This window comes from Panthera onca, chromosome A2 (genome assembly GCF_046562875.1).
Source record: "Panthera onca isolate mPanOnc1 chromosome A2, mPanOnc1 haplotype 2, whole genome shotgun sequence".
Classification (NCBI taxonomy): Eukaryota; Metazoa; Chordata; class Mammalia; order Carnivora; family Felidae; genus Panthera; species Panthera onca.
The window spans coordinates 135,297,770-135,319,293 of record NC_138340.1 but is presented as its reverse complement, the minus strand read 5'-3'; the positions used below and the strand labels follow the sequence as shown (position 1 = coordinate 135,319,293).

The 21,524-nt window shown below is 42.3% G+C and overlaps 1 protein-coding gene across 1 annotated transcript in view; it reads left to right on the top strand.

The window, feature by feature from the left end:
• Window positions 1-21,524, top strand: part of WNT2 (Wnt family member 2) — a 48,102-nt gene that overhangs the window by 11,147 nt on the left and 15,431 nt on the right. The window contains exon 4 of the mRNA XM_060632962.3: window positions 14,312-14,576. Within this exon, the coding sequence (XP_060488945.1) occupies window positions 14,312-14,576 (265 nt within the window). The remainder of the gene's footprint in view (window positions 1-14,311; window positions 14,577-21,524) is intronic.

Here is a 21,524-nt window from a genome sequence, read left to right as displayed (position 1 = left end):
TTTTCCCCTAGTATTTGAACAGCTGAATTCATTTATGATAGCAGCTGGTTAGAGCACCCTCATGTGTCTCTGTACTGTAATATCATTTCAGATCCTCTATTCTGGGATATCATTTTATTTTAGTCACAGCTTCAGAATTTATAATGATGGTTTTTTCCTTCACGTTTACTTGAAAATTCATCCCTGGTCAAGTCCAGTTTTCCACCTCTAAGATTATTGTTAAATTCTAAAACGAAAAAACTACCTTGTTCAAAACCAACATTCTGTCAAGACAGAAGTTCCAGTTTCTCTCAACAGTCTAAGTCTAAAGATGCCATGCCATGAAAACTTCTAAATTATATTTTGATACACAAATTACAAGAAAAAGTTACTTAGTCAATATCCATCATTTGTTCCCTTTCATAGGCTTGAAAAGGGCTTTTACATTAGTCTACTCTTTAGAAATAGTCATAAATAATCACAACTAGATCACAACTAGATGAAACAATCGCAGCCTCTTTGACTTTTCTAAGAGAACCTGTATTAGAATAATACATGTATCCAATCAAATCCTGCCCTTTAATCACTGGAAATTTGCATGATAAGAATTCCATAAAAATACTTTCCCCCAAAGTTTTCTTACTACAGCGAAAAATAAAAAGAATATGGGATTTGAAATCAGATCCACCTTCGCTTTAATCTTGCAATACCACTGGCTTTGCTGACTGAAATTCAGTTTTTCTCATATGCAAAGAGTATTCCATGGTGCCACGGAAGACCAGAATAAGGCAAACAGCACAGAACCTTACATGCAGTGGTGCGCAGTAAAAGTTCATTCCTTTGTCTTTAGTGAAGTGAAGGTCATCTGTAACATTAGGAATAGAGCCAGACACAAATCCAATATGAGCCATTATTTAGGATTCAGTCCGATTGCTCCATGAGTCCATAGACTCCTCCTTGGTACAAACATGTACTATTTTCTAGTTTACAAAATACTATCAAACGTTTTGTAATTGGATCTTCCAAAAACGCCGTAGGAATATAAACAAGCATTATTCCTACTTTTCAGAGGACAAGGTGGGCCTTCGCTGATGCAGTGACTAATGAGAGTCACACAATCATAAGCACAGGCCTTGGGGTACAAACCCAGTTGTGTTCACCCTTATGTCCTTGTGTACCTTCCCATGTTGTCTCTGTTGAGCATTTCTGAGAAAAACAGTGTTTCTGTATTTTAAAAAGAGCAGCAGCTGCCCTTGAAGGTGGCATAATGATGATATTCTTCCCTTTGTATATGTCTTTATGTCACAAGTATTCCAAAATGAATTTGTATTACTTTTTTAACAACAGGGGAAAAGTGGTTTTAAATGCCAAAAACATAACTGCTAGTCATTGTCAGCATGCCTGAAGCAACTTAGCCTTATTTGGTGGATTCAGAAAACTTCAACTAATGGCACTACAGGTCTGAGAGCAGCTAAGTGCTATTGGACTAAGTGTAGTTCAACAGATAATTAAGGAATAACTCTGGGAAAGATGCAGTTTTGAGTACTAAGTCATATGTGGAAAAGAATAAGAGAAAGAAGCTCCTGGCCGCAAGAAATGAAGTTTTCGTCAGGGGGACAAGTGAGACAAAGTCACAGGGCAAGCTCGGCAAGTTCCAGGCTGGGGGCATAATAGAAAAATCAGCCAAAGGGCCGGTTGTGTCACAAAAGAACTGGGTGTTTGAGCTGGAGATAAAGATTTCCCATGGTTGAGAGAGGGAAAATGCTTTCCAGGATGAAGGAACTATATGGCCAAGAAAGATACTGGAGCAGAAAGAACATCAAAGTTGAGGAATGACAAGAGCTCTAGGGTGGAGTTCATAACTGAGAGTTAATAGGGGCTGAGGCTGCAAATTTGAGTCTGCCAGATCTCAGCCTCCAACGCCATGCAGAGAGATTTGGAGGTCTTGGGAAAGCAACAGGAAGGCATAGGACAATGGGGGAGAAATTAAATATTTAAGTTCCACTTTCATGCATTCTTAATTTGTCTGGAGTCCCCTTTGAAAGAGTGAAAGATTTCAAAGTTCAGATGTTCTGGAATGTGTTTGAATTAATGCCTTAAAAAGCACATTAGGAAAATTATAAGAAATTCTTACTTCCCGGAGTTTATCCTCAGCCTTAAATATACATTTATCCTCAGCCTTAAATATACATACTACGCTTCCTGATGTATACTAATAAAAAATTAGGATGTGACAACTGTGTTGATATTTATATTTTTAATGTAATCTTTACATTACTATTGACTATCCATTAGGAGTTCTTAGCTATTGACGGCATCTTGACTGAGGCAGTATGGAAGTTGGGGCTCTGGAATCAGAATATTGGCTGTAATACTTGAGCATGACTTTAGACAGGTTACCCAAAGAGGATTTCCATATAAAATAAAATGTATACACTAGGTTTTAAGCAGGACTAGAAGGCCTTACTCTCCATATCTTGCATATGAAGAGACAAGGCCAAAAGGGTGGCTGCAATTAGCAAATAAAGTGAATTTACTTACTAGCTGAGATCATCTGAAATTCAAACTTAACTCAGCATCCTATATTTTACATGGGAGAAGTTTGGAGGGTAGAGGGATCCAGAGTTTCTAGTTCCATGCCCAGCCCAAACCCGTGCCTCTCAAGGTCAGTGCTGTGGAGCCCTGGGTCCTTTCCCCTGAGCTTGGCCCACAAAAGCAGATACTTCTAAGTTCTGCCTACAGGAAACATGTCGAAAGTCAAAAGAAATGGGTATTTTCCAAGACATAAGCACAGCCTTATAGGCAAGTAAATCTTGGGCCTAATAAAGACTTTCAAGATATCACTTCTGTGATGACCCTTAAGATAAATAATTAATAATTGGTCTGAACCAAGAGAACTAGATATGATTAAAAACAAACCACATTATCAAAAAGTAACCAATATCAATAGAAAATGATAAAACCAAACTGAATTACAAAGCCAGATTGTTTTAACCTCGTATTCATCTAAACTCTCCTTTAAATAATGTTGAACATCCTTATGAGGCACAAATCCCACTTAAAAGATATTTGTTTTCTAATTAGTCTTAGTTTGTAGAATTAAGTGCATTTAAAAAAGGTAGATCAGTTCCATCAACCCCAGCCCTGCCTTCTTGGACCTAAAAATAGTATGTGCTTGATACTATAGATCTTTATAGAGCATATGAATCAAAAACTAACCAGAATTAAAGACCTAAAGCAGAGAATAACTCTTCACAAAATTGCTACAGTTCCATGTAAAGTTCTATTATTCATAGAAATTTTTTTAGACTGGCTTCATTAGTCAATAAGAATTATTATATATATGGTTAGTCAACGGTAATGTTCTTGAATTCCTCAAATATAAATTCCACACCTTATATTTCCTAGCTAAGCCCACCCACAGTTAGTGTTTTTGAAGAATGACAGTGCTCAAGACAGTTAATAAATGATTGCATATGCAAATTAACTGCACAGGTTGCTAATAAATATCCCTTGTTTTCCTGGTCCCAGAGCAGGTATATTTGAAAGATATAAGTTGGTCTGATTTTCACTAACTCTCATCTTAGAGATGTGGACCTGTCAAAAAGACTTAATTGCTAATAAATTGTACTTGGCTTTAAGCCAGCGTCTGAAAATTAAATGTTTTAATGTGTGTTTCCCTCAGGAAAACTGATATAAGACCAGAAATATACTAGTTGCTTTGTGGCATACACCCAACTAAAAAGTGAAGTCCTAACACTTTGAATGCCCCAGTTTAACTAAGTAATTTAGTTAAAACATAGCATAAAGGAGCTAAAATAAATTCTAAATTGAATTTCTAAGGCAAGGTCAATAGTTAAGTTGGCATATATTTCACACAGTATAGGGTTGATTGCCCTTGATAGGAAGAGATATCTTGTAAAGAAGTTGCACAAAGACACCCTGGGGTTACTTGGGCTCCATTTTCAGAAAAGCTGACTTAAGAGACCAAAACTTCATTCTCCTTGGGAGAAGTCTGTCTTTCTAACTGGAAAATAATTCTTTGTAGACTATAGTTAGATATACAAACACTACACGTAAAAACCTTTATAAAACTCACTGAACCGAGAGAACATGAACCCCTAGGGGATGGAGTGGCAAACCCCAGTATGAGAAACACCGGCAGAGTGATTTGGGGCATGGACTTGGTGGCAGACACAGTTTGGGTACATCCTAACTCAGCCACACTGCCTGTAGGACCTCAGGCAGTGGACCTGAGGATCAAAGCAAGATCCTCAGCTTTGAGGTATCTCAATATCTTCATCTGTAAAGTAGGTGGGGTAAAAATAGTATATACCTTGCATGCTTGTGTGGATTAAATAAGACAGTGAATGTGAAGTGTTTGTGTAGATTAAGTAAGCAGTGAGTATAAAGTGCTTAGCATGGTTTGACATATGGTAAGACCCTAATGGATGTTCTGCTTCATTATTATGCTCTGACAGTAAGTTGGGCAAATAAATATAAAATAGAGTTGTTCTAGCTCACTCAATGCATGTATCACCTTCTTCTATAGCTTAAAAAAATAGGCTTTTGTCTGTTTGGTACAGAGTGCTAATATTTAGAAGTTTCTTAAGTTCTAAGAGTAGAAAATAGCCTCTGCGGGGGCGCCTGGGTGGCTCAGTCAGTTAAGTGTCTGACTTTGGCTTCAGCTCAGGTCATGATCTCATGGTTCACAAGTTTGAGCCCTGTGTTGGGCTCTGTGCTGACAGCTCAGAGCCTGGAGCCTGCTTTGGATTCTGTCTCTCTCTTTTGCTCTTCCTCCGCTCACACTCTGTCTCTGTCTCTGTCTCAAAAGTAAACAGTAAAAAAAATTTAAAAAAAGAAAATAGCCTCTGCAAACCAAAGGCTTAGACAAATGCTCAAAATTAGACATTTAAGGGCCACATAAAGAATCTGCTAAGTAAGATTTTAGCACTGAAGCAATTATGAGCCTATTGAAGATTTTTTGAGAAAAGTTATCGGGTAAACTAAAAAAATGGTTTTTATGAGGCTAAACACCGGAAGAGTACTGCTGTCCTTAGGAGTCAATTTTATTTTTTTTTTTAAGTAGTCATGTCAAATGAGCAAGTATTTCTTTACCGGATGCCACAGAATAAAAATGAGATGGGATTAAGTGAATGGTGAGGGGAGAGGGGTTGATGCAGACCCTGCTGGCCAGTTTGGTGACATGAAAAGCCACGAGGACCATGAGAAGGTGCAAGAGGAGGTAGAGAAGACTGAATCTTGACAGCAACCTTTAAGCAGCAGCCATTAAGAATCGAAGAAGGAAGCACAAGAGATCCTTCAGTCGTCCTTAGGAAAGATTCAAGACAAGAGAAAACAAGACCTGTGTCATGATCCTGTTTTTGGAAGAAGCTTTCACCATCACACACTGGAGAGAGATAGCAAGTCATTGTAACCAATTCTTTCTAGTGTTTCTTCTTCCTGCTATGAAATAATACTTGCTCAAACAAAAGTAAATGGAGCAGTTAAATATCTATGGAAAATGGGGAAATCCCCCACCCCCCACCCCACAGTCCTGATCTCCTTCCAGATATTTCAGTGCAGACTCAAGGCTGTGGACAGGACATACGGTATCTCACATCTTTCTCCCGAAACCTCAGTAAAATTATAGCAATGGGATCAAAATGGCTTAAATCAACAATAAAGAGAATGATCAAAGAAATGAGAGATCCAAAGAAATTTCTGGAAAGTGGGAAGCAAATGAAGAAGTTGTAACTGATGAAGAAGGTTGGAGAAGCCACAGTATAGGAGAGTAAAAGCAGATGGGAAGGGGGGGAAGAAAAAGCAGATGGGGCAATAGCCAAAGTGGGAGCCAAGATGCCCTGAGAAAAATTTGAATACTAATGAGCACAGGAGAGAAGCATGGTACTGAAAATGGGGAGTAACTGAAAAACACATAGGTGGAATAACAAACCCCATCCCCTCCTTCCACCCATGAGCACAACTCCTGGAAGTCTGGCTTAACCTCCCAGGCTTTGCAGAGTTAGTCTCCAGCATAACAGCCAGTGTCCTACAGACTCACCAGAAAGCCAACCTCTCTGGCCCACAAACTCCACCCATATAACCAGAATTCCTAAATACCTTTTTACGATGTCATTCTTAAATATGAAAAGACTGTCCAAGGACTACCATATATTTGATTAAATTTAGCAGCATGAAAGAAAAAGATAAAAAATTGCAGGAAAAATGACCTCATGAAGAAAACACAATCTAGAAGCCACGATCTAGAAGCATCCATTCAATGGATGAATGGATAAATAGTATGTGGTATATATACACAGTGGAATACTGCTCAGCCATAAAGAATGTAATCCTGCCATTTGTGACAACACAGATAGATCTTGAGGGTATTATACTAAGTGAAGTCAGACTGAGAAAGACAAATATCATACAGATTTCATTCTTATGTGGAATATAAAAAAACAAAATGAACCAGCAAAACAATACAAAACAAACTCAAAAAAAAAAAAAAAAAAAAAAAAAAAAAAAAAAACAAGAAAAAGAAAAAAGAAGCCCAAAAGACAAATGGAGTTTAAGGGAATCCATAAAGAATACCCATCATTCCCACTTGAATTTGGAACCAATTGAAAAATGGATCAGGGAGGTGGATAGATAGAATAAAAATGTCTGTTGCTCTACTGAAAAAAAGCTGCACTAGGGGATGGAGCTTTAAAGCTTAGAAATACTTCCTAGCACTCCACCCCTGAAATGGACAGACTTACTCACCCTGTCACAGGCTGCCCGCTGGAGCCCCTGCAGGGATCCTCTTGCTGGAGAGCAGGAACTGATCATAACTCATCTTCTCCACAGGCTGGCAGATACCCAATTAGCAGCAACTCAGGCACACAATTCCTGTCCTTCCTCTAAACCCACCAAATGGACAAGTTACTACTCCCTTGGAGAGAAATCAGTAAGGGAATGGAGAGAGCCAGGAGTGTTGCTTTAATGGAATTTCTTTCTCAAGAAGCCAGAAAGTATTAAAAATATAAGAGAGAAAATATAAGGCATAACAGATTAACTCAGAAAACTCAGCAGCTGACTAATTAGAATGTCATAAAGAAACTCAAAAGATTTGAGGGGAGGAAAATATTAAGAGAAAGTCTCAGTGCTGAAGGACATGAGTTTCCAGAGTGAAAAGGCCCACTAAGAGATGAGCAGGATTAATTTTTTTTCAAATCCTAAACACCATGGTGATATTTCAGAACACCCAGGATAAAGGAAAGTATCTGGAGACTTCCATGTAGAAAAAAATACAAAGTGAAATGAAAACAAAAGTCACTTTCCAAAGAATCAGCCAGACATCAGACTTCCCATCTGCACCACTAGATGCCAGAGCCCATGGAGCAATACTTTCACAGTTTTGAGGGAAAATTATTTTCAATCCAGAATTCTATACCCAGCTAAACTCTTAGTCTAGTAAGAAAGCTGAATAAAGACGTTTTAGACACACAAGAGTTCAGACAACATATTCCCCCATGCACCCTGAAGGAGTTACTCAAGAAGTTGCTGCAAAGAGAAGGAATAAACCAAAAAAGAGTGAATGTGGCATCAGCAAGGTAGTGTGTCCAGACTGGGAAGGCATGATGTTGGGTCTCAGCTGTGTAACCAGTCCAGGTTGGAAGATGATGGAAGATTGCAAAGACCCCAGGAAATGAGAGAAGTGGTAGGAAAGATGGAAGGACTGTGAGAGTGCAAAACAAATGAAATTGGTAGCAAGTAAAATGGGAAAACCACAAACTTCACCCCAGTAACATTCTTTGGCACAGAGGCTGTGATACTGGACTAGACATTATGACCTGCTGTGCTGGCATGGTCCTTGGATGCGTGGTCAACAGTATCATCTAAATGTTGACTGTTTTCAATTTTTAGAATCAACGTCTAGACACACTGTGGGAGACAAGCAGAGTCACAGAACAGGACTTTACTGCTCTCATCTTTGTCCCTATAAAAGGACGGGCAATGCTGATGGAGACTGGGAAGCAGAAGGGGAGGAGGGAAGAGGGACTGCACTATCCTCAGATGAGACAGCACCTTTTGGAACAAGAACAGGTGTAAGTTTGCTCCTTGAAGTTGCCTAGATCACCAGAACTGCGATACAACCATGTTGAGGGGTGAGGTGAGGCAAGTGAGGACTAGGCTAAGTTCCCAACCACTGTAAGAAGTCTCTTAGGACTGACCATGTTAGTCAGTAGGTTCACAGTCACACACGCGGCTGCCACATTCAGTTGTGCCAACACTGCACTGCGCCCCTCCAGAGGGCTCTGTTCACCTCGTGGTTACTGTAGTAGATTTATTTCGTTATTATGACAATTTTCTGGCAGATATCTATCAAATGTCTTGAAGATGGGATGCCTGTTTTGATTTCTCCCTAAGTCAGGGGTCTGCTCATAGAGAACTGTTTGTATAAGCATTTAGGTAACCACCAGAAGGCTAAGCACAGAATTCATTTCGAATGACCATCTCTGGGGTTGGGCTGGGCTGTCAGAAAAAGTGGGAGTGAGGAGAAGGGTACAACAGAAGGTTTCTGCTGCTTTACCCCCTGATCTTTCCTGGACTATCTGATATTTTTAAATCATGTGCCCATATTTCTTGAAGTAAAAATTCTGAAAGTCATAATTTAAAAGCAAACAAACACAAAAAGCCCAGACGGTCTGGCAGCCCCTGGGATGTCTCCAGGTCCCCTGCTTTGCCTACTCCCTCCTTTACCACACAGGTAAGTCTGCAGCTGCTCTTCTCCTGAGGGCCCTGTGGGGAGCCCACCAGCCCCTCCCCCCTCACCTCACCAACATGTCCCCTCAGGCAGGCTCCTCCACTGCCGCATGGTCCTCTAAAAGCACTTGGCTTTTACTCCACCCCCATCTTTGATTCCCTCCAAAATAGCATGAGCACAAATTGTTTCCTGTGGCCATTTCTTCCCGGAGACTAGAATGCTTTGGAGACAGGTTAGGACACAAATCCTAATTCAATAGTCAGCTCTGCCTGTTCCTAGAAATATAATGTGGCTCTCTGCCACGGGAGTGTCTCACCTGCTCCGGCCCTCGGTGGGCCCCGGGACGCTGGGGCAGTGCTGCTTCTTCCCTCCTCCAGGACATTCCTGGCTTGGACGTGATTTGGGATTCACAGTTCTCCACCGTGGCCTCACATTAGAAGCACCTGAGACCCTTGTAACCTCGGGGCTGGGGGCCCACCCCCCGCCTAGGTTCTGTTTTATTCTGCCCAGGGAGGGGCCGGTCTGGGCTCCGGAAGCCATCCCCAGGTGATTTTAATGCCTAGCCACAATGAGAAGCACTGCTCTGCTCTCTCCAGATGCCAGGGAGCAATCCCCAGATTCCTGTTGTTTTACTCTGCAGACTTCAGTACAGAGCTTGACCCCCCTTTTATTTAAGTTAAAGTATAATTAACACACAATGTTATATCAGTTTCAAGTGTACAACATATTGATGCAACAATTCTATACATTACTCAATGCTCACTGTTAGTGTGGTCAGCACCTGTCACCATACAACGTTATTACGATATTATTGATTATACTCCCCATGCTATACTTTTCATTTCCATGACTTATAACTGGAAGTTGTACCTCTTAACCCCCTTTACCTATCAAAGAGTTTGACTCTGTTTTTCCCTCTCTTTCCAGACCATGCAACCCCTCAGACTGCAGCCAGATTGTAAAAGAACATGTGTTCCCTTCTTTCTCTGTGTATGCATCCATATGCAGGACTTTAAAAAGTGGATCATACCACATATGCAATTATTTCTGCAATTTATTTTTGTCACTTGGCTTCCTTTCATTCTGTAATACTGATCTGCCTCATTATTCAAAGACCACATAATATTCCATTATTAAGCATATACCATAATTTGCTTAACCATTTTCCTGTTGATGTCATTTGGGCTTTTTTCCTAATATTTTGCTATTGCTGAGTATGCTGCAATGAACATCCATATGGGTATGTATCCTTTAAAGTTTGCGCAAATATTTTCAGAGTGGAATCACGGAGGTCAAAGGATACATAAATTTAAAATTTTGACAGGTGTTGCAAAAATGCTTTCCATTTATGAATTTACTCTTCCACCAACAGTTTGTTAAGGCATTTCCTCCTGGAACTCTTACGAATACCAAATATTACCAAGTTTTGTACTATTTGTTAATCTGATGGGCAAAAAAAGTATTGCCTTCTTTTAGTTTGCATTTCTCTGATGCTGGTGAAGTTGAACATCATATGTATTTTTCTTGGGACTTTCTATTTTTTCTTTGGATTGCCTGTCAAATAGATTTTTGATGACTATTAGTTTGGAAGATGCAATATAATACCTCCTACTTAATCTCTCTACCTCCTTTTTCTCCATTATGCAGATAATCTTATCTAGCCAATTCTTAACTTATTCAAAAGAATGGAGGGAAACAGTATGCATAATGCAACATTTGAGAAAAGAACAATGCAAGTTATATAGGATTTTAAATGTTTTTAGAAAGAGTGCAGATCTGGGAATGAGACATTGACTCACCCCCTAGTTCTGCCTCTGTCTATCTGGGTAACTCTGGGGATTTTACTTTCCTCAATGAGCCCTGGTTTTCATAATTATAGAATGGGAATAATAACCTATTTTGCCTAATTGTGGTAATTAGATAAGATAATGTGTGTGAACCACCTGTCACAGATCCTGGCCTATAAAACAGTAGGGGAATAAGTGGCTATTGTTACAGTGTTATTGTAACAACATTTGATTATGGGAATTCTTTTAAACTAGGAAGTACCTGAACTCACTGAGTTTCTCAGTCCCATTCCTTATTCTTACATCAGCTACTCTATAAATCAGGCCACCTAGGCTTAGCTCCCCTTCCCTCTGCCTCTCTGATTGAGCAGAGTGTTGTCCTCTTCAAAGTTAAGAGTTTGAATTTCAAGTCTGCAAACCCAGAGGTGGAGGTGGCCCTGAACTGTGACTGAGCCCTGAACAGGCTGTGTGTTAAGAGTGGGGCCTGGAGGTATGAGCAAACCCAGCATCAGAGAAGGTCTCACTTCCCCCAAGGTTAACTGGAGCCTGTGATTCATACACAGTCAAGAACTGACCATGGTTCCAGTTGAAATACTTTCAGTTGTAAGTAACAGCCCCTGGCGGCACAAACTTAATATCTTGGATCACAAGAAGGACAGAGACAGGGCAGGGCCAAGGTGGGTTCATTAAAGCAGCTCAGCGACATCTTCCACACCCAGTTCTTCCCACCATCTTTCAATACCACCACCACCAGCTTGTTGCTGGTCCTGTGTTGGCTGCATCGTGTCTCAAAGGGACTGCTGCAGAAAACTGCATCTGGAGACAGAGAAAAGCAGCTTCTCCTCCTGTGTCTCTTTTAAAGAGTAAAGAAATCTTTCTCACAAGTCTGCCTACAGATTCCTCCTAACATCATACTGGCCCAAACTGAATCAGTAACAACACAATGAAATTACTATTACTGATTTGGGCCGCTCTGGGTCAGAGAGAGGCCTGGCCGGTTCTGAAGCACGTGGCTGCCCAACACTTGAACAAAACTTATGATGGAAGAGGGGAATGTCTATTGCACATGATGATGATGATCAACACTGTGTACCACTGCCGTGTTATTTTTAAGGATTCATAAGATGTGTAAAATCCAACTTTCAATTAATATGCAAATGCTTCAGTTAATCATCTAAAATAACAACTTCAAAGTTTGTAACCTGGAAGTTTATCAGTACAAAGGAAGGGCAGTAATAGTTCCTGTCATTTTTAGAGCTAAGAGTGTTATTTATGAGTAAATAACACAGTTTTAAAAGGAATAAGCTTTGAAGAATGAACATTCAATTCCCAAGCACTTGGCACGGAGTGAGTGTTATGTGGCAATACTGAGATAGTGGGTCTCACGCTTGGACAGGTGAGACCCAAATGGGGCAGTCAGGGGCCAAGGTGACCCTCGTAGGGTTGTGTCAGTGGTGGAGGCCTGCTGTCCAGGTCACCCAGTGAACCACATACCAAACACCTGGAATATAGATACAAGGGTAGGGAGGCACATGGTGGGAGTGTAGTTCCAGAAAAGGAGTTCATTCTATGACATCCCTTAAATACCCCCGGATCCCTGTGACCCAGAGGGCCAAACTGATGACACTCCCCCTGCTCACTTCTCTGTCTTTGCCCTTCAAGGCCAGCTCATGCTGAAGAGGACAGGTTTCAAATGTAACAGGGCACTTTCCACCATCAGGGGCAAAGCGGGAAACATAGGATGCTGAGGACCCAACTGGGAAGGGTGTGAGTGAAGTCACAACCATAGAGCCACCATGATGTCTTGGCTCCTTCAGCTCTAGAATGCTTTTTGGGACTGACTTTCTTGAATGAAGAACCTTTCTGCACACGTGGTTAGAAAAGAAACAATCTGTGAAAGAGGCAAAACCAGGTTGGGCAAAGTTACCCAGGTGAGACCCTGGAGAGGCAGCCTGGAATGCTGTTGTCTGCGTGTGTGTTTGGGGTGGGGAAGGGTCAGCAAGTGTACTGCAGGGAGCTCCCCCTGGGATGTGTGCTGGAGCCACCAACCCACATCCCACACCCAGACCGATTATACCGGAATCTCGGGAAGTAGGCAGGACAGGACTGAAACTACCACATCCAAGTTCTTGGAAATATTTCTCTCAGTGTGTTACCCTTAGAATTTTGTTCATAGTACCACCTTGGATAATGTCATCAAGGGGGTTCACTGCCCCCTCTGCCTATGCCTTCCACCCCGAGATGCTGTCTTGGGGATGCAAATAAGAGAGGATGGGAGCCCTCAGTTGGCTGGTTTCTCCCTCTCTGCTCCAAGACTGAGCCAAGGACCAACCACATGGTTTTAGTGAGACCTCTAAGGCTGGCCACCCACACTGCCCTTCTGTGTATCACGTTGTTTTGGGTATCTGATGGGGGAAGCCCCTACTCATCAGTCATGATCTCCCATGAGCAACAAAATGCTCTCTCAATATAATAATAATTTGGAAAAGTGATTGATTGAACAAGAGATTAGTTCTGTAAGGGGGGGAATGACAATGGTTAAAGTAGTGAATCATAAGAAAAAGGGAACACAGGAAGGTTTTTAGTCAGAAAACATACTCTGAGAAAATATTTTGGGGAAATCCATTCATTTGTACGTCCAGAGTCTGGGTTTGCACCTGCCATTCCACACCCAGGCCTAGCAATGTGGGCCAGTCATCTTACTTCCCTGATCCCTAGTTTCCTCACTTGTGAAATGGGAACAGTGGTAGCTCAGGATGGCTCTGAGGACCATGGGTGCTCATGACCTTCTTCACTCAGCTGAGCCAAGGAGAGATGTGCCAGGGCCACCTAACACTCACAAAATTGCATTGGGGCTGGCACAGGTCTGCTGGCTAATCCCAAGACCAAAACAGAAATGTCCCTGGGTGGTTCCAGGGTCCACCAGAGCCCTTCCCTGTCCACAGGCTTACAACCTATTCATGGAGGCCATCCAGGCCATCCAAGCCAGCTTGAGACAGGCTTGTCCCATGTGCCTTTGTTTCCCTTCTAAAAAAAAAAAAAAAAACAAAAAAAAAAAAAAAAAACAACCAAAAAACAAACAAACAAAACAGAGCAAGCTCAGCCCTGTCATCTAAGCTGAATACTTTGGCCAGACTTGAGTGATACTCTCCCAAATTTAATGGCATTCTCAGGGCCACTGGCTGGATTTCCAGTGTACCCTGGCTCTGTCCTATACCAGCTGTGGAACTTTGGGCAGGTGCTTTGATGTCCCTCATATTTACTCTTCCATCATCTGCAAAATAAATATGGTAGCATGGGATTGTGTGAAGGTTCAGGTCACTGAGATAGAGTGGAGAAAGCATTTAGCGCAATGCCTGGAACATGGATAGGACCCTGCAAATGGTAACAGTCACTACTATTGGCTTACTGAAAGAAGCAGGCTTAGCAATTACTGAGTAGTACTATATATTTTTAATATAATAAAGCCATATTTATTTAGAAAAGAACTCTAATTCATTCTCTCACTTGTCAAACTGGCCCTGTACCCTATAAAATTCAAACTGGTGAGGTTCTTGTTATACCGATAGCCAAATAGGGTTCACAGTCAGGCAAGCCCCCTGCCCCGATTCTCCCCAGTACCCCACCTACCATAGTCAGGGGGTGTGGCTGAAGCGACCACCATCTCCCAGTCCTGAGCCCCAGGATCCTGTGTCATCAGAGTCACTTCTGCATTGCTCCGAGGTAAGGAGTTTGTAGCTTGTGTCAGGAGCTTGAGTCTGCCTGCACTGAACTTGCCCATCTCTTCCGGCAGGCGGTAAAGCGGTTCTTGAAACAAGAATGCAAGTGTCACGGAGTGAGTGGCTCATGTACTCTGAGGACGTGCTGGCTGGCCATGGCTGACTTCAGAAAAACGGGCGATTACCTCTGGAGGAAGTACAACGGGGCCATCCAGGTCGTCATGAACCAGGATGGCACTGGTTTCACTGTGGCTAACAAGAGGTTTAAGAAGCCAACAAAAAATGACCTCGTGTATTTTGAGAATTCTCCAGACTATTGTATCAGGGACCGAGATGCAGGTAAGTTCAACGCACATTATTCACAGTACCTAATTCTTTCACAATCAATACTCCACAATTTAAATGCAGTTCTGTATTTCAGCCTGACAGTTCTGTAAGTGCAGCTTGATGCCTTCAGATTCAAAGTTCGTGTTCTTATAAGTCATATTTAAAGTGCACAGAGAGCTTTCCTAAGCAGCGGGAGAAATGGGTTGATAATGTGCAGGTTCTGGAGGAATGTGAACCCAAGAAAGTACATGGCAAAGAGTCAAAATATGTAGATTAGCAAGATTCTTCGGCCTTGACAAAACTCTAACTGGTCGACTAACGACCCTGTACAGCAACCCAGCATCCTTCCTGTGATCTGGGAGCCAAGAAGAGTAGAGCTATGTAAGGTACCTTCTCCCTCACAAATACCACCTCTGTGACTCTGAAAGAGGGGTCCAGGGCTTTAAAGCTAGCCTGCTTTGGGGGCACCTGGGTGGCTCAGTCGGTTGATCATCTAACTCTTGATTTTGGCTCAGCCCATGATCTCACGGTTGTGAGATCGAGCCTCGCTTTGAGCTCCACACTGGGTACAAGCCTGCTTAAGATTCTCTCTCCTTTCCCTCTGCCCCTCCACTGCTTGCACTCACATGCTTGAGATCTCTCTCTCTCTCTCTCTCTCTGAAAAAAAAATTAAATAAATTAAATAAAGTTAGCCTGTTTTGAAATCTGCCATACTTCTCACTCTCTCGCTCTTTCCAATATGCTGAGAAGTTGCCAAATACTAGAAAGCAAAAATTCATCCCACTGGCCTGGCTGTCAGTGGACAGTGGAAGAGAGCTGTGTAAGAGGCATTTTATTCATTTAAGCCACACCCTTCCCTTGCAGAGGGCACCTTCTCTGTCTTGAACTCATTCAAAGAGCAGCTCCATCAACCTCAACATAGCTGTTCCCACCATTGTGGTTTTATGCGCCTGCTGGTCTCTGCCTTTCACTTCTCCGGGGCAACACTGAGCTCCAGGCTTAGAACAGTCTTTGCAAAGACTCTGATACAAAATAAGAATGAGTACAAGTCTCAGTGGATAGGAGGAGATAGAAGCCCACAGCCAACTCTGGCTCAAGCCAAATTCTCAGACTTAGTAGAAAGCAAGGGAATTCATTATCAGGAAAAACATCCTTGAATTTAAATTCTGAGTTTGTTTTTGAATCCAAAGCAATTGCAAAGGAACCAGTAAAACAGTGTAGATGGCAGCCAGCTCCTAACAGTAGAGTGACCAAGAGGCACAATTACCAGGGAATGTCACAGGAAGTACAGAACTTCTCCTTTGTCCCTGAGTGGCTGAATTTCTTCCTGGTTTGATGAGCACGTTCTTTACAGCATTTGGGCGGGTTTGTACATGCAGCCTATGGATTAACAAGTACCTAGCGCAAGGACCAGATGCTGTGCCCTGCTGCATTCCTGACATGCTTTGGGACCTTTAACAAGCCAGCCTACCTGTCAGGCTAAAGTTTCAGCCAAATCATCACAAAATGTATACTTTGATACTGGATTGTCCCAGAGGTCTGGCTCCCCTCTGCCAGTAACTAGCTGTTTAACCTCAGGCTCCTCGGACAGGACATGGGGATGATGACATCTTGATCACTTTAGGAATTACAATGGATTGACTCCCGTGTGCCAGGTACTGGGCTAAGATCATTGCACACATGGTCTTATTTAATCCTTAGAGCCGCCCTATGACATCAGTGCATTGGAACCAGTTACTGAGAAAAAAAAAAAGAGGGTGGCTCCTGGTTGATCAACACTAACCAAGAACCAAATTCACATCTTAGCTTTTGAAACCAGATAAGCAGCCTTGAATATCATTGTCCCAATTGTACTGATGAGAAAAGTGAATGACTAGCTCAAGATCTCACTGGTCTTGGAGGGGATGGATGTCTGGCTGTCTGACCCCATGGCCTGTACACCTGACCCTGACATCACAACTCGTCACTAACTATCTCTATAAAGGTGCTACAAAGCAGAACCCTCATTTCAAATGTATGAAGACCTGCTTCCCCAAGAAATCTTTTCTGGGTTTTTGGATTGAAGTAGTTTGCACAGTGAAGCAAACGGTTATTATGCTTGATGACCACTTAACTGTCTCATGGATATTATGAAATAAAGACCTTACTTTGTCTTCCCCACAGAGGAGATTCTGAATCTATTCCCTGATGCCTCTGCAGGATACTGTTATTCTTCCACACTTTGCTTTTTCTGCTCCCAGTATTAGAACACTATTGTTTCTTGATCCTAAATAGCAAACTCATCTGTAGTACCGGCCATTCATTAGCACTTGATCTGCATTCTATCATTGATTCTCACAAAGAATCTATAAGTGGGTATGTTATTATCCCATTTTATAGGAGAAAAAACTGAAGCTGTGACAGACAGGTTATGGAATTTGCTCAAAAACTCTTGGTTGGTCAAGAAGCAGAGCAGGGGCTTGAATCAGAGTCTATCCATCCTTTTAACCATTTCACTCTGCCTCCAGATGCATCAGCCACAAGGCAGCCCATGGCAGGTGCTGACTTTCTTAAGGGAAGTTTTATAATTTACTCACTCTCAATTTATTTCTATTCTATTTTAGGCTCATTTGAGCTTATCTCATTTTTATCTTAAAAAGTTGTGAATTTGGTTCTTGTTGGTGTTGATTAACCAGGAGTCACCCTAGTTGTTGTTGTTGTTGTTGTTGTTGTTGTTGTTGTTCTTCTTCTTCTTCTTCTTAAGTAGCCAGTTTCAATGTATCAGATTGGATCAGATTTCCATTAAGATCCCTAGATTTGGGGCATCTGGGTGGCTCAGTCAGTTAAGTGTCCAACTCTTGGTTTTGGTTCAGGTCATGATCTCCCAGTTGGTGAGATCAAGCCCTGCATTGGGCTCTGTGCTGACAGCATGAAGCCTGCTTGGGATTCTGTCTCTCCCTCTCTCTCTGCCCCTCCCCCACATGCATTCTCTCTCTCTCTCTCTCTCTCTCTCTCTCAAAATATATAAAATAAACTTCAAAAAAGCTTTCAAATATTCTTTCCTTTGAAAAAAGAAAGATTCCTTGAGCTATACTTGATGCCCTTTTATAACTGAACCTAAGAAAATGCCAAAGTTATCCATATAAACTTTGCCATATTTCTTTTTAATTCTGTTGACCATCAGGTGGCTGTTTTAATAAAAAGACCATTCTGGTGTTGGCCATCACGTAGACAAAAGTTCTGACTGAAAGAGTATAGTTTTCATTGTTCATACTTGAATTCACATATGAATAGCCACCTGTATGAGATGCAGATTTTTCCTGAGAAAGTCTGCTTCAACTCACACAGCTGCTGGGAGTCTTGTCCTTGCCTGTGTAACCTATGGCTTTCTAAAAATTAAGCTTTATCCTGGCCATTTTCTCCTAGAAACTCACATAGTATACACTCTAGAAAATCAGTCAAAACAGTTGTCAAAGTGTGTGGTACAGAATCGTTCTGGAACGGCCTCTAACCTCTGCCCACAGAGGCAGGGAGATGTGATAGAGCTGAGACCTACTAGAAGGGGGAGATTCCTGCCTGTACCTCACAGTGGCATTCCTTCTCTGAGCTGTGCTCCCTTGTCTTGAAAGGAAGGTGTTGGGGGTTACAGGGCTAACATCCTGTCAGTCTATATTAAAGAAGCCCCCAGAATGTGCCACATTGCTGAGTGAGCACATCACTAAGGAACTCTCTTCCCTTCGCTAGAATCATTCCACCTAAGAAAGAACCTGTTTTCTGGTAAATGGAACTCCCACATGTTTGAAATGGGTTTCCTTTACATGTATCCAGGCTCTCAAATACATCAGAATTTGCAGTAAAATTTAAAGCAAATAATTTTTTTCATTTCTCTACTAAGATTAGCATTAACCTTTCCCTAGATTACATCTCATACCACTCAGTCTGCTTTGTTGTGGCCATATTGTTTTATTTTGCTTTTTAAAAATATCATACACATTTAATATTTAACTTATTGGGCACCTTCCACTTCTCAGCACTGGAAAACCCATGGTGGTAAGCACATTGAATATTGCCAAGTAATAGATGCCTGTAACTGACTGACTTCACTCCTGCCAACCAGCGCCTGCTTCCTGTTCAGATCAACTCATGTGACTGACATGAGCCACTTCTTCTGTCAGTTTGGTTTTGTGGAATGGATGAAGTCTATAGGCACTATTTTCCAAAGTGAGGGTCTCTTCAGAAAACTATTAAATCGGAATCTCAGGGGACTGCTGCTGAGATTCTATATGCATTTCAAACTTAAGCACATTAAAATGGGAAGTCCATGTTTTAGGCAGTCCATGATTCCTTATTTTTTCATAAGTATGAGGTAAGAAGAAATCCCGGGAGACATTATATTCTTTGGAATACCTACTCTCTTACAAAGGAAAAAAATTCCTTATTTAAGGAGCTCTAGATAAGTGTCACACAAAAATATCTCTGGCCTGGGCTTGCCCAGTACAAGAGGGTGTTTGTTCTTCCACATGGAGGCCCTGCATTTTCAGGAAACTGCTTTCACTGTGAGTAAGCACATTAAAATGATTTCAGCCATCTAAGCTTTCATAGAAATTAGCTGGACAGAAATGACCAAGTAGGCCCTTTAGTGAAGTCCTAAAAGAATGATACCAAGCCTAGTGAATTTCGATGAGAAATGCAGAAGGTGAGTCAAGACCCCGGGGTACTCCTGGGTGAGGACAGACCCAGACCCCAGGGGGAGAAGGGTGATGGGAACATGAGTTCCTATGAGAGTCAGGTCTGTGCTACACACCTTCTGGGCATTTTCTCTGAATCTTCAGGGCAGTTACCCCAATTTATGGAGAAGGGAATTAAGGCTCAGAAAAGCTACTTAACTTGCCCAAGACTGTGTGAACTGTAAGCAGTAAAGAAAACAAAATAAATAAAAATCAAAAGTCCATACTTTTCTCATTATATCTACACTTTACTTCCTGAAATTTGGGGAGGAGATGTAGCAGAGAAGGGAGACCTGTGTACTAAAGAGGCAGTGTGAGGAAACCTAATGGGACAAGGGGCCATTGTAGAGAGGTAGACAGGAGTCAGACTGAAGCTTCCCTTGTGTTTGGCTCAGGTTGCCTCGAGGTCCCTTCCAATCACAAGCCCTTCAAGTTTCCAAGAGTGTTAAATGTCCTTAATTGTTCGCCCCCCAAAATGATAAGCTCAAAAACCGATTAAGGAAGATATTCTTAGGACAACAACAACAAAAGACATTTTCCCCTAGCCTTCAGCTGAACAAAGGGAGCGCTCTGATGTTTGACTGGAAAGACTGCTCAGATTCCAGGAGTACGTACAACGGTGTGATACGGTGCATATGACATTATGCAGGCCACGTTGGAGGTGAGATCTAGGAAGCGGGGCTTTCGGGGATGGCTGTTCTAGCGGTTGTGTGGTTATCTGCTCTGGTTATTGCCCCAGGCGTCTGCAAATCAAAGGAGTCCTCAAGTTAGAGATAGTCCATCTCTGAGGAATGCCGTTGTCCTCTCCAGAGAAGCGGTTGCACCTAATCACAGGCCACTTTCACCCGTTATGACGTAAAAACCCTGACCTGGGCCAGAGGTCACCCTGAGGTCTCCTGTCCGACTGTAGGAAACAAGCAACCCTCCACCTCTCCTCAAGTTCAAAAAACAGAGTTCAACGGTTGTATAACCTGTTGTCCACGGAAAGCCCGATAGCTGGCTGACAGCTGCAGGCCTGGAGTGGTGCAAATGCTAAGGTATCACTGTTTTTTTCTGCACAAATCATATTTGGCAAACAGCTTGCAACCCATGGGAACACAATCCCAACCACGGTTTACAGAGATTCACCGATCCAGACATGCCCTGTGGTGGGGCCTGGTTTGCTGAACCTCTGAGATTGTGACCTGACTGAAAACAAGGGAACAGCGTGTCAGCCGGTAGGAATGCATGGACCTTATTTTGATATTAAATGCGCAATTCCTACAGGACCTCCTAGGTCCCTCATTGCTTCATGGATCAAATATGTATTGAGCCCCTTCTGTACGCCAGACACTATGATAAGCCTTTGGAATGCGAAGACGAGGAAGCCAGACTCGGTGCTTGGCCTCACAGGCCTTCACAGGCCCCCTGGTCTCTGTAGATGAGCCAGGTGGTGGGCACGCAATAGGACGCAGGCCAGGTGTGGGGGTCCTCAAGCCCGGACAGGAAGGTGGCGCTTTCTTGGTTTCTGTCCACACTCCGTTGCTCTATTACTAGGACTTACTGTACATTTGTAATTTGGAAAATTAAAGAATGGGTTATTTATCCCTTTCAGCAGTGAGATTTCATTTAGAAATTCATGAATTGATATCTGGAAAGTGCTAAGACAACTAAACCAGGAGAGAATGAAATGAACAATGTATTGGTGAGGCTTATGAGTCACCATGTTCATAGGCAATTATTGATTATGTTGTATGATTAATATTAATTACCATCCAGAGGGCCATCCTTTCAAATTCTTAGTGGCATGTAACACAATTAGCCTGCCCCCCCTTCCCGAAACACAGTCTCCCGATTTTCCTCCTGCCCCAAGAGCTGGTCTCCCCAATTTCAGTTGCTAGTGTCTCTTCTACTTGTAAATTTGGAAGGATTTTGGAAGGAGATCTTCAGGACCCAGGCAGGCCCTCTTCACTTCTCCATCTGCACTTTGTCCCTGAGCGGCCTCCTCTTTTACAATGGCTTTAACTGCATCTCAGGCCTCATCTGGGTCCTACCCCCTGCTCAACAGCACCTCTCAGGTTGCCCACATTGCTAGCAACCTGATTCTATTAAGTGAATGCTTGATTTTTCCCACTCCCAAAACCTATTTTCCTCAAGCTTCCTCTTCTCAGAAAATAGCAGAGCCATCCACTCCATTGGTCAAGCCATAACCTGCAAGTCATTTGCTACCCTACTTTCTCACTTGCATAGTGGCCCATCACCAGGTCCTCCTCAA